The sequence below is a fragment of the Ylistrum balloti genome, unplaced genomic scaffold, assembly GCF_031769215.1.
Source record: "Ylistrum balloti isolate Yb309-2 unplaced genomic scaffold, AGI_CSIRO_Ybal_v1 Utg370010, whole genome shotgun sequence".
Taxonomy (NCBI): domain Eukaryota; kingdom Metazoa; phylum Mollusca; class Bivalvia; order Pectinida; family Pectinidae; genus Ylistrum; species Ylistrum balloti.
The window spans coordinates 2438667-2452828 of record NW_026782083.1 but is presented as its reverse complement, the minus strand read 5'-3'; the positions used below and the strand labels follow the sequence as shown (position 1 = coordinate 2452828).

The 14162-nt window shown below is 36.5% G+C and overlaps 1 protein-coding gene across 2 annotated transcripts in view; it reads left to right on the top strand.

The window, feature by feature from the left end:
• The window catches only part of LOC132548355 (uncharacterized), a 43451-nt gene that overhangs the window by 6035 nt on the left and 23254 nt on the right, over positions 1–14162 (top strand). For both annotated transcript variants that reach the window (XM_060212210.1, XM_060212211.1), the window contains 19 exons: positions 149–321; positions 574–728; positions 1700–1779; positions 2023–2111; positions 2542–2752; positions 3271–3350; positions 4530–4676; positions 4949–5051; positions 7033–7184; positions 7782–7892; positions 8892–8958; positions 9136–9239; positions 9838–9996; positions 10352–10474; positions 10634–10720; positions 11351–11408; positions 12245–12394; positions 13166–13245; positions 13578–13687. In XM_060212210.1, the coding sequence (XP_060068193.1) occupies positions 149–321; positions 574–728; positions 1700–1779; positions 2023–2111; positions 2542–2752; positions 3271–3350; positions 4530–4676; positions 4949–5051; positions 7033–7184; positions 7782–7892; positions 8892–8958; positions 9136–9239; positions 9838–9996; positions 10352–10474; positions 10634–10720; positions 11351–11408; positions 12245–12394; positions 13166–13245; positions 13578–13687 (2239 nt within the window). The remainder of the gene's footprint in view (positions 1–148; positions 322–573; positions 729–1699; positions 1780–2022; positions 2112–2541; positions 2753–3270; positions 3351–4529; positions 4677–4948; positions 5052–7032; positions 7185–7781; positions 7893–8891; positions 8959–9135; positions 9240–9837; positions 9997–10351; positions 10475–10633; positions 10721–11350; positions 11409–12244; positions 12395–13165; positions 13246–13577; positions 13688–14162) is intronic.

Genomic DNA, 14162 nt, shown 5'->3' with positions numbered 1-14162 from the left:
CTAATATCAGGAAACTAAAAACCTGTAGGCTGATACTAATACCAGGAAACTAAAAACCTGTTGGCTGATACTAATATCAGGAAACTAACAACCTGTTGGCTGATACTAATACCAGGAAACCATTCCGATTGTCGATTGTTTACTTCAGTATCTACTGACCAGTACAGTCCCTCTACATCCCTGAATGAATTCTTACGCACATCCCGTGTATCAACTGGCACCAAGGTGATGTGTCGGGAGGGTGGGTGTGGCATGTGTTTGGTGGAGGCAAAATTGTACGAACCAATCTCCTTTGGGAAAAAGCCATACTCCATCAATTCTGTAAGTATATTAATATTTATCTCTACACTGATGTAATAATGTAACACATTGATTAATAAAAATTGATGTTAAAACACATAGTAAATAGATTGCATTTTAGAAATGAAGACAACTTGAAAATAACATTATAATCATTTACTTATTTACATTAACAGATATGCATGTGTTTGAAATCATTTTAATTTTCTCTTTCTTTTTTAGATTATAATTTTCATTTTTGTGTTGTTGAAGTTGTTGAGTTGTCTTTTTCAGTGTCTATATCCATTGTTTCTCTGTGATGGTTGGGAGATCACTACTGTAGAGGGAATTCCACACAAGGGAGATAACTCTGTGTCAGAGAGACTGGCTCACTACAATGGAAGCCAGTGTGGTTATTGTAGTGATGGACAAGTCATGAACATGCACTCGTAAGCTTTGTTTAATGGTATATTTGAGAGGAGATGCAATTTCATTTCCCAACAAACACAATCACTTTGATTCTCCATATCAAAAATTCTTGGAGATAATAGTCAGTTTACCTGATATTTAGATGTGACGACAAAGAGAAACTTTTATTGTCTGGTTCAGCATTTAGAGTTTGTTAACACACCATGACCATACACTGCTGAGCAATATTGAGATGGACCTTTGCTTATCGGGTATTCCACTGCACCTGTTACTAATTACTCCTTTCAATGAACTGAAGGGACTATGTAGTTTTTCGTTGTGTACTCCCCTGTCTTCTTGTTTGTCTATCCCTCTGTTCTTCCTTCCATCCTTCTATGATCTCGCGTGGGGTGTATCCTACACTGCCTGTCACTGGATCTTCATACTTTGGGCTATAGTTTTACGTTTGTGTGGTGGTGTGTCTTGTATCAGAATGTTGGCCTCTCTGACCTACATTTTGACCTCGATCTACATCAAAGTAAAAGACCATGCATTACACTTAGCTTGATGACACAGTTTGCTGTATGCGAAAATTAAGTCTCTCAGACCTACATTTTGACCTTTGCATCAAAGAAAATGTAAATGTTTCTGTGTACTCTATTTCCTACATCTCTAGTCACTGGAATTTCATTCTGAAGGTATAGGTCCACCTCAATGATTCATTGTGTTGGTCAGGGACTGAAACTCATCGAATTGTCTTGCTATAAATAATTTGCATTATCACTATTTATAGATTGTCTGATCATAGATTTCTAAATTCAGATTCGACTGTAGGGATTAAAACAGTTCTATTACATCAGTTACTGATATAAGACCTTCCCTTAATTCCCTACTTTTGCATTTGTTCATAATTTTAAAGATTTTCCAGAGCTGATTCTTGGTATCAACTGATTGAACTGTGAAGTATACCTATATCTAATGTTGGTATAGCAGGTACTGTATGTGTTTGTAGGCTACTGGAGTACAATGGTGGACAAGTGACCATGCAGCAGGTGGAGGACGCGTTTGATAATGTCATCTGCAGATGTACAGGTACAAAATCACATACACCACTGTAAAACCATATCATTTTGTGGGCCTCATATTTCACTGTAGTTTCTGTCATACTGCCTTAATACTAGCAAATACCTTTCAACTAGGTTGGGGAGAATTTTTTCAGCTTTTATTATAAATTTTGGCCATTCATCCAACTATGATGCTTAAAACCATTGAATGGGTTACTGTATTGGTTAAGCACATCTTTCTTTACATAAAAGAATGTCCTTTTCTACACAGGTTACAGGCCAATACTGGATGCCATGAAGTCTTTTGCTGTGGATTCTCCTTTCAACAAGAAGAAAAATTCCCACTCTGTAGATATTGAGGTAAGCAACAACAAAAATATGGGAAGTTAAGAAAGCTTATACTGCTCTTAAGATGTAGGTATGAATTTCGCTTTAGTTTTTTATTTTAATTCCAAGTAATAGTGTTACAATACAGACACTTTAAATTCAGGAACGAAGTAAGTTAGTATTTAGGAAATTCAGAAAGGGACTTGAGCAGTCTATTTTAAAATACATCTCAACAGTGTTTCTTTTTACACTGCTTAGTATGTGGATGTATACTATAAAAGTCCTCTGGTTGTCATGAGTCTGTCATTCAACTGTCACTGCAGGGAAGGATGTGGTAAATTCAATCTTACATTAGTTTTCTTTAACAGGACAATTTGCTCTCCAGAGGAAGTGTACAGGACTAGGAATCGGATTCAATGCAAATAATGTTAATTTCAGTGTGAAGTATATTTGCTTTTTCCAGGATATTGGGACCCTAAGTAAAGTGTGTAAAAAAACAGGTGGTCCTTGCCAGGGAAATTGTAGTCAGCAGACAGCAGACAATAAGGAGATGACACAAATTGTATTGAAAGATGCTCAATGGTTCAAACCTAAGTCAGTACAACAGGTTTTTGATGCCATGAAGCAAGCAGCAGGAAAGAAGATGAAGCTGGTTTTTGGAAACACTGGCTACGGTATTGTATTCCTTAATCACAGACTGTTTCATAGAGTGTAAAATAATTTATGGTAAACAGTGCAGTTGTCTGTATCCTTTAACTGTTAATATTCTAGTGGTAATCAAATTTTACCACAAAATATTGTGGTAAAATTTTATTGTGCTAATTGGAGTTGCTGTATTCCATTTATATAGTAATTATGGTGAATGCCCTAATTCGTCATTGTGCTGATATTCTGAAAAATGATAATGCACTAAAATTTGATAACACTAAATCAAGTATGTCTACAGTATGTCTTGTACAGAAGGTTAGAGAATGGATTTGACAGTTACCTATCACTATTCCAAAAGGAATTTTCGATTTTATAGAATTAGTCATGTAAGTGGGGGGGAAAAAAAAGGGAAAAGATCTTTTAAATAACAAATAAAGATTAAATGATGGTGAGTGTCAAGATCTTTTTTGGATCTCTTGTTTAATTCTAAATAAATATTAGATGTTGGAAGATTTTACTAAAACGACAGCTTCTTTTGTATCAGGTGTGTTTTTGGAACTTGGTCAGTGGATGTTTGAAGTCTTGATTGACCTCCGAGATGTCCAAGAAATGTATGTGGTAGATGTAAGTATTCTCTCAGATCAAATGGAGATATTTATTTCAAATACATTTTACATACCTAAGAGCTGTAGATAAGAACTCTAGTTTCACTTTGATAATGTTGTAAACCTTTGACATTTTCATTCAATGCTTATTGACCTATGCTTTTTACAGTTTGATAGTGCTGATGTAACCTTTGACCATTTCAGGTCCTTTAATGAATTCATTTGACTTTAATTTAGTTTTTTGTTTTGTCCACTTAGACAGTTTCATAGATAATGACTTTTGATTCTCAGTTTCACTTTGTCAATCTTATAGATGTTGACCTTTGATCCTTAATTTCACTTTGACAGTCTTATAGATGTTGACCTTTGGTCCTTAGTTTCACTTTGTCAATCTTATAGATGTTGACCTTTGATCCTTAATTTCACTTTGACAGTCTTATAGATGTTGACCTTTGGTTCTTAGTTTCACTTTGACAGTCTTATAGATGTTGACCTTTGGTTCTTAGTTTGACTTTGTCAATCTTATAGATGTTGACCTTTGATCCTTAGTTTGACTTTGACAGTCTTATAGATGTTGACCTTTGTTCTTAGTTTCACTTTGTCAATCTTATAGATGTTGACCTTTGATCCTTAGTTTGACTTTAACAGTCTTATAGATGTTGACCTTTGGTCCTTAGTTTCACTTTGTCAATCTTATAGATGTTGACCTTTGATCCTTAGTTTCATTTTGACAGTCTTATAGATGTTGACCTTTGGTTCTTAGTTTCACTTTGACAGTCTTATAGATGTTGACCTTTGATCCTTAATTTCACTTTGACAGTCTTATAGATGTTGACCTTTGATCCTTAATTTCACTTTGACAGTCTTATAGATGTTGACCTTTGGTTCTTAATTTCACTTTGACAGTCTTATAGATGTTGACCTTTGATCCTTAATTTCACTTTGACAGTCTTATAGATGTTGACCTTTGGTTCTTAGTTTCACTTTGACAGTCTTATAGATGTTGACCTTTGATCCTTAGTTTCACTTTGACAGTCTTATAGATGTTGACCTTTGATTCTGTGTTTCATTTTTGCATTCTTATAGAAGGTGAGCTTTCCTTTTTGCTGTTATTGACCTTAAACCCTTTTTAGTTCAATGATGATGTTGATGTTTGATCTCTGTAGTTTTATTAAAATGTTGACCTTTGATATTACAGTTTGACAGTGATGTAACCCTGGGAGCAAATCTGTCATTGACACAGTTACAGGACATATTCTACCGTGGGAAGAGTGAGCCTAACTTATACTACTTTGATGCACTGTATGAACGTGTTAAGAACATCGCTGCCCACTCTGTGAGAAATGTAGGTACTACAGGGCTCTCTTTACTAAATCATTCTTCTTTCTCAGAAAGTTTCAGTTCTGTTGCAGTCTAAGTCACAAAAATAGATTTATTGTTGCTATTTGTTTCCTTCAGAATATCATTGTCATAGTTAAAAATTCAGGGATATTTCGAAGTATTTTACCAGACTTATCTGATCAGAAATGATTTTCCTCATCAAAAGATTATTTCAATGCCTGATAAAAATTAACAGACAGATGAATATATACATCCTGTAAATTGTTTATTTCACAGCTTGGCTGCTGGGCCGGAAACCTCATGCTCAAGCATGCACATCCAGAATTCCCTTCTGACGTTTACTGTATGTTAGAAGCTGCTGGGGCACAACTAGACATCAGTAAGTTCATAAGGTCTCACAGCCCAGACAATTTAAGTGAAACATACTCAAGTTATCTGTTTCTGGTTTAAATTTATTACAAGGATCTTATATTGTGAATATCCATACTTTTGATCAGAGTGCCCCTTGACCTAAGGTCATATGATATGATCTAGACCTAAAACCTGATTTGGTCACTTCTGAAATCATAAGCTTCAGTGTAGAATATTCCAATATTAAAGACATCTTTTGACAATAGTTCCATGGCTGATTAGATGTCAAATTCTACCAACCTTCTTTAGATCTGAATCAGGGGTGGGGGAAGCGATGGGGTGAGAGGGGAGGGGCACAACTTGGTCAGGAGAGCAACAGCCTAATATAAAGTCAGGTTAAGATAGATGTAAGGTCTGACCCCTACCCAAGGCAGTCAATGTTTTTTGAGTGAAGATAGATGTAGGTCCTGATCCCTTCCTAAGGCAGTCTGTGTTTCTTGAGTGAAGATAGATGTATGGTCTGACCCCTACCCAAGGCAGTCTGTGTTTCTTGAGTGAAGATAGATGTAGGTTCTGATCTCTTCTTAAGGCAGTCTGTGTTTCTTGAGTGAAGATAGATGTATGGTCTGACCCCTACCCAAGGCAGTCTGTGTTTCTTGAGTGAAGATAGATGTAGGTTCTGATCCCTTCTTAAGGCAGTCTATGTTTCTTGAGTGAAGATAGACATATGGTCTGACCCTACCCAAGGCAGTCTGTGTTTCTTGAGTGAAGATAGACATATGGTCGGGCCCTACCCAAAGTAGTCTGTGTTTCTTGAGTGAAGATAGATGTATGGTCTGACCCCCACCCAAGGCAGTCTGTTTTTTTAATGAAGATAGACGTATGGTCTGACCCCTACCCAAGGCAGTCTGTGTTTCTGGAGTGAAGATAGACATATGGTCGGACCCCTACCCAAAGCATTCTGTGTTTCTTGAGTGAAGATAGATGTATGGTCTGACCCCCACCCAAGGCAGTCTGTGTTTCTTGAGTGAAGATAGACATATGGTCTGACCCTACCCAAGGCAGTCTGTGTTTCTTGAGTGAAGATAGATGTAAGGTCTGACCCTACCCAAGGCAGTCTGTGTTTCTTGAGTGAAGATAGCCATATGGTCTGACCCCTACCCAAGGCTGTCTGTATTTAATTGAGTGAAGATAGACATATGGTCTGACCCTTCCTAAGGCAGTCTGTTTCTTGAGTGGAGATCGATGTATGGTCTGACCCTACACAAGGCAGTCTGTGTTTCTTGAGTGAAGATAGACATATGGTCTGACCTCTACCCAAGGCAGTCTGTGTTTCTTGAGTGAAGATAGATGTATGGTCTGACCCCTACCTAAGGTAGTCTGTGTTTCTTGAGTGAAGATAGATGCAGGTTCTGACCCCTACCCAAGGCAGTCTGTGTTTCTTGAGTGAAGATAGATGTATGGTCAGACCCCTACCCAAGGCAGTATGTGTTTCTTGAGTGAAGATAGATGTATGGTCTGACCCCTACCTAAGGCAGTCTGTGTTTCTTGAGTGAAGATAGACATATGGTCGGACCCCTACCCAAAGCAGTCTGTATTTAATTGAGTGAAGATAGATGCAGGTTCTGACCCCTACCCAAGGCAGTCTGTGTTTCTGGAGTGAAGATAGACGTATGGTCAGACCCCTACCCAAGGCAGTCTGTGTTTCTCTGATGAAGATCTGAGATGTGTGGTTTGACCTATACCTGTTATCAAAGGAAGCTCAGATTACAAGCGATCCGGTATTGTCATGATTACATCCTTGGACAAGACACTTTACTCAAAGCCTTTTACACTAATTTCACTAATTTTCTTGCTATGTAAATTTTATTTCATGTGTGGGAGTTAGGTCCCTTCACTGACTCATGCTGCTTTTATACACATAATCAATGCTTTATGTAGTTATGTGTTTACATTTTATTTCAAATTTAAATATAACTCCTTTCCTAACTCTTTCATTTTGTACGTAGCTGATGGGTCACAGAACCAGCTAGGGATGTATCAGATATCTCACTTCCTGTCACTAGACATGACAGGTAAGCTGATTGTGGGTATGATGTTACCAGGCCTCGACAGCAAGGACTACTACATTCGTACCTACAACGTCTCTAAGAGGACGCAGGTGAGAAACGACGAACATGAAAAGTCACTGTGGGGTCACAGTTGTTGGTCTATTCAGACAAATTGTTTCATAATTAAATAAGTAAAACTTTTAAAGAGTCAAAGTTAGCAGAACCAAATAAAAAATTTACATAAGTGGATGGTTCATCTTAATTGTGTTGCAGTATACGATCTTTAGATTTTTGGTGGTAAGAACTGACTAAACGAAGGCCCTATATGTTCAGCAATATATCTCCAAAGATATTTCACAGATTTGCTTCAGACAATCAAAGAATTCTACATCAGAGAAAGAAACTTATGTCAATGAAATATTGATAGTTTATAGAATCACTGTTATGCTACAGGTCAATAACAAAATACAAATATGTTCATTCATGCAGATGAAAGTAGCTTCACCTGGATGACAAACATGGGATATGTCACTATGCACTTAACAACCAATTGTAACCTATACAATCCAATTACAGTTTGAAATGCTTTAATTTGTGTATCCATGCTACAGTGTACTGGTTATCATTTTATTCTCTCGCTTTTTTCAACACATAATCGATACCCAATGAAAATGTTTTCAGGAAGTTTGCTTCACATTTTTACATAGAATGCCCATGCATATGTCAATGCTGGTATCCGGATGAGATTGGATAGCAAGAACAAATACCAAGTGAAGGAAAAACCAACATTAGTATTTGGAGGCATTAGTGCTACATTCGTAAGTAGAGATTTCTAATTATATCTAAGGCTGTAAAAGTTGTTTATCATAGTATATAGTTTAAGATCTTACAGTCATGTCTCGTGTGGGTAGTTGTACCACATATACATAGGGGTTTTCCACAGCCCAGCAGTTTGCTGGGAACTTGAATTGACATTCGGAACAGCTCTGTTTCACTAATATCTCCGTGGCAATGACAACACAGATGATTTCGCACTGTGCATACAGCCCAGTAATATATATTCTCTATGTTTTTGCCATCTATGAATACACACTAATTGTTGGTATACATTTTCACCATTGCTATATAATTTAGTAATTTTAATTCCTTTCTTTTTATATGTTTCATTATTGGTGATTGTATGTAACTTTAGTCAGAGCTTTGACCTATGCTATAGGTATCCTACATTAGGTGATTGTATGTAACTTTGGTCAGAGCTTTGACCTATGCTATAGGTATCCTACATTAGGTGATTGTATGTAACTTTAGTCAGAGCTTTGACCTATGCTATATGTATCCTACATTAGGTGATTGTATGTAACTTTAGTCAGAGCTTTGACCTATGCTATAGGTATCCTACATTAGGTGATTGTATGTAACTTTGGTCAGAGCTTTGACCTATGCTATAGGTATCCTACATTAGGTGATTGTATGTAACTTTAGTCAGAGCTTTGACCTATGCTATATGTATCCTACATTAGGTGATTGTATGTAACTTTAGTCAGAGCTTTGACCTATGCTATAGGTATCCTACATTAGGTGATTGTATGTAACTTTAGTCAGAGCTTTGACCTATGCTATAGGTATCCTACATTAGGTGATTGTATGTAACTTTAGTCAGAGCTTTGACCTATGCTATAGATATCCTACATTAGGTGATTGTATGTAACTTTAGTCAGAGCTTTGACCTATGCTATAGGTATCCTACATTAGGTGATTGTATGTAACTTTAGTCAGAGCTTTGACCTATGCTATAGGTATCCTACATTATGTTACAGAACCATGCTACAAATACAGAGACATTCTTGATGGGGAAGCAGCTGACCGACCCAGAAGTATTTAAAGGTAACACAGCCTTGTCACCTGATGACTACTTATTTTACCAAAACATTCTCTAATCTTGAGAATTATAGGGAGATGAAATGTTGAATAATGGAAAACCTCTGCTTAGTATTTAACAAAATTTATTGATGTTGGTGTTATCTTTGTTTTCTATGATAACCATTGACCTGTCTCCCACAGGGGCACTGATGACCCTGTCTGCAGAAGTGGTCCCTGACACCACTGACTTGAGGGCAGCTAGCGCTGCCTACAGGAAGAATCTGGCCCTGTCTTACTTTTACAGAGTAAGTTATGGAAATCCTAAACTGTCTTGATTTTTCTTCTTCATATTTTGCTGTAATTGATCGTTTTTCAACAGTCAGTTGCTGAGTTTTTGCCAGATTTTTTTAATCTTTATTTTAGTCAGATGTTGTAATGGCAGCAGTACTTGGATCTGGTCAAAGTCCACTAACTGAAGTCACATGTAATCCCTCTAGTTTGTTGGTATTCCAACATTAGTCACCATTAAAGTACAAAGAGCTGTTATTTTCTTCCGACCTTATCTGATTTGCCCTGTGCATTTTGTTGGAGAATTTTGCTGGAGAAATACATATAGTTAGGTTCGACATCAAATATACTGATGAAAACTTACAGACATACTATGATAGTAAACCTCAAAGTTTCTCTCGTTTACTCTCCTTTGTAATAGATGTTGGAATGGGACATTTGTGCCTGTTTTACAGTGCTTTAAAATAATGTCTTAAAATACGCAGATGTATGATGCCCATCAATTAGTCAGTCTTTTGATCTTTCCACTTGTAGCATCTTACCTGATATACCAGTTTGTGTTATTAAATGCTATATGAACATGAACTATTAATAGTAAACTGACTATGTATCCAGTTTGTGTTGGACGTTTTGGGAGATGCGGCCCCCACCAGACTGAAGACAGGAGCTAAAGCTCTACTTAGGCCTTTGTCTACGGGACAACAGAGCTATGACACCAAACCTATGGAGTGGCCACTTACACAGCCAATGACTAAAGTCTTAGCCCTCAACCAGGTATGCCAGAAATCATTTATAAGGGTAGCTTTGTTAAAATGTGTCAAAATTTTTTTGATTTTCGTATATTTTAAATATGACTTTGAAAATATTGCTAACTACAAAACAGTTATATGACTGTTTAAATAAAGTAGGTCCAATATTTTTACTTTCTAAAGTGTTATATAGTGACTTTTGCATTTAGTTTTGGGCTGCCTAAGGGGTACTCTTAGTTCTTAATCCTCGAAAGTAGACTATAGATCTTCCTTGGATAGAAGAACGTAGACTTCCTGAGACCTCATATAACTTTGGTTGATTAGAGAAATATTTTTTCTGAATGATGCAAACAGTGTAGAGATTTTTTAATATTTTACAGACCTCAGGGAAAGCTATGTATATAAACGACCTTCCCAGCAAGCCCCAGGAGCTTCATGCTGCCTTCGTTTGCAGCACTGTAGCTAATGCCACTCTACAAAGCATGGATGCCACAGAAGCACTGGTCAGGTCTTCTTTATTTTTAAATGATATTGAAACATTTGATAAATACACCAAAAAAAAGACCAAACACTCAATCTCATAAAATTGAAGTTATGACTTATTGTAATATTTGATTTGATAGACAAGATTACTCATTGATTTTTAAATTGATATACTCTAGAATACTCCTGGTGTGGTGAAATTCTTGGAAGCCAAGGACATTCCTGGAGTGAACAATTGTTATCCCACAGCAGAGTTCCCAGAGGAGGTAAGTACAGTATGGAGGGTACAGTCCATAACACCATTCTCTGAACTGGTAAGGACAGGGTGAAGGATCCTGTCCATATCACCATTTCCAGAGGAGGTAAGTACAGTATGGAAAGTACAGTCCATAACACCATTTCCAGAGGAGGTAAGGACAGGGTGAAGGATACAGTCCATATCACCATTTCCAGAGGAGGTAAGGACAGGATCATCATTCCCAGACTGATCAAAAAAGCAAAGTGGCTATCTTGAATTTCGACAATGAAAAAAATCCTTGAGAAGTGCTGAATAGGTCTTTTTTAAATGCCATATGTATGTTCCCCTTGGTGTTTATTTGTGCCTTTTGAATTTTGGACTGATCAGAAAATCAAAGTGGCCGGCAGGCAACCATTTTGGATTTGACAGTTAAAGATTATTATAGCTATTTCTAAAGAGGAATGTTCAACTTTCGTATAATTGAGGACAAAAACAAAGGAAAGAAGAGAACAAAAGGGGAAAAGATCCCACATTTAAAGAACATAGAAAGATGGCTATTTCCCTCAACACTAAATTGACTAAATTAACTTCATAAACTATGTATTACGTGAACATGTATATTTTCCTTTTATGGTAATGGGAAAGGTTTTTGTTTCAGCTGTTCTGCAGTGGTCAAGTGTCCTTTTCTGGTCAACCTCTTGGTCTGATTATTGCAGGTGAGTCTCTAGCCATATATTTCCTACACTAAATCTTGCCAAAGGACAATGTTATCACATTTATTGTTGTTACCAGACTTGATCTTATCACCAGGTATATATTATGTATACATGAGAATTACCACTTCGTAAAACATTTGCACATTTACAACAAAATGGTATAAGAGTTATTTCCCCTGGTCTGTTATGTTTTATGGGTGAGTTATGAAACTTGTTTATGACAATACATGAGTTAGGAGGGAACTATTATGTAGTATACATGAGTTATGGCCATGGTAGTATTTAATAGTATTATTATCTAGTATACATGAGTTATGGTTCTTGATAGTTTATAGTATGATAATCTTTTATACATGAACTATGACTCTTGGTTTTTCAGAATAGTATTTTACAGTTACAGGATAATGCTGATATTTTCCCCAATTCTAAGGGCCCCAGGCGCCAGTCCCAAAATGGGGTGTGAGAGCCCTGATTATATTAATCTAGAGTTATTGACTTCACCCTGTAACTACATTATAAATCAGGAGTTATGGCCCTTGGGTTTTTTATGACGACATTGTACAGCAGTTGTAACCTTTGTTCTTTGGTAATCATATTATAAAAGAGATACTGCTTTAGGTTTGTTATGACATAATACACAAAAGGCTCTAGGTCTCTCATGATAATATCAGTAAGCAGTTAGAGCCCTTTTTGATGACAATATTATCTAAAAGTTTAAGTTCCCTGATGATATTGTTTAACAAGACAGTAACTGTCCTTCATAGAAATAATGGCATTTAAGGGTTTTATTTATTAATATTTTTGGCTAAATCCTTTTTTTCATTTCATGAATATAGAGGATGAGGATACAGCTCGATCAGCAGCCAATAAGGTGAAGGTCAACTACACCAACATACAGCCTCCTATTCTTACTATGGGAGATGCTATCGCCAAGAAATCTATCCATCCTGGACTGACCCCAGAATTTACTGTAGGGGATGCTGAAGGTAAGCAGTGTTTATAGCTCACCTGGCCCTAAAAGCCAAATGAGAATATGCCATGGTATAGTGTCTGTCTTACATCATCTTCTCACATGAGTGAAATTTGTTCAAACCTTTAAATGACTGTCTGATTAACCCAAAGAACTGGAATTTTGACATTTGGTAGTTTAGTACCTGGGATCTAGCCTGACAATATGGATGGTAAGTTCCTTGGTTGAAGCCCAGCAAATGATATGAAAAGAAATTATGTTGACCCATATTCAAGGTGACAAGCATCAATTTCTTTTTTCTATTGGGATCGCATTTTGTCTAGTGTCGTAAACATTTTCAACTTCTTCTACATGTCCCATTGAGCTGAAACTTACCTGAAGTGATTGTGACATGATCCTGACCAAAGTTTGTTAATTTCGGGTTGGTCCGAAATCCAACATGGCCGCCATGACCGCCATCTTGAAAACAAATTTTCGACTTCTTCTCAAGTTCAAAATTTGAAATCTTGTATTTTATGTCAGATGACCGTTAAGGCCCATGGGCCTCTTGTTTTAAAATGTGGTCTTGAATCAGGGATGAATGTCAATGATATTAAGTGATAATATTTTTGTGAAAAACATTGAATACAAGGTGAGCAATGCAGGCCAATTGGGCCTTTTGTTTTTCATGAATTTCATTGCTGCCTGTGCCTTTACTAAATTCTTGAATACTGGGAAAATATTCCCAATTTTTCTTATTTTTTCACAAATAACACAAAATAAGAGGTTTGTGTATCAACTGTTACAGGAGCTATTTCAAAATCTCCTCAGAAGATCCAAGGTTCCATCAGCTGTGGAGCTCAGTACCACTTCCATATGGAAACTCAGGTATATATTGTCATTAAAGAAATGGAAAGTGCTCTTTTCGTATCTTGATTGTCAATGTCAGTTTAATGTAAATGGACTGTGTAACTAAGGGTTTTGTAACAAGATATTATCTAATGAAACACCTGTGTCATTAAGTTATGTTATAAAGAGTCTAACCATAAAGCCAGGACTCCATAACTATATATATAAAACTAAGGACAATGTTACTAAGGAATGTAACTGTTCGTGTAACTAAAGACTGTGTAACTAAGGTCTGTGTAACATATTGCCAAGACATAAAGAATATATATTGTTTTATTGTGAATTGGAGTAAAATTTATTGTTTGGTACAGGTGAGCATAGCTACCCCCACAGAAGATGGAATTGAGTTAGATGCAAGCACACAATGGACAGATTTGAACCAGAGGGCTGTTGCCATGGTATTGGGATGTTATGAAAGCAGGTAAAACTCTGGACTAACAGGAAGTTGTACATTATGTATTGGGGGGATGGGGTGGGGAGAGCAGGAAATAGTGGGTTTTTTTGTAAAACAAAATGTGCAAAATCAATTTTTATGTGTTACCATGTGTTTAAAATAGCATTATTGATTATGAAATATACATTACATTCAGTATTGTAATTTGAAATGTAGTGATCAACCTATATAGACACTCGTCTAGAACTCTCCCATCACTAAGGCTTAAATCTTACACTTTTATTTAGGGTATTTAGAACTCTCAAGTGTTTATCTGCTTTCCTTGTGTGAATTGTAACTCGAGTCTTATTTTGTAATGCCCTAGATTAAAGATACAACTCAGAAAACATCTCATTAACAGAAAGAAGAAACGTAAACAATGGCACAGACACTTAATATCGTATCCATGATGGTGATAACAAGAAACATGTAATCAGGTTTTGAATCAAAAAAGAGATACAAA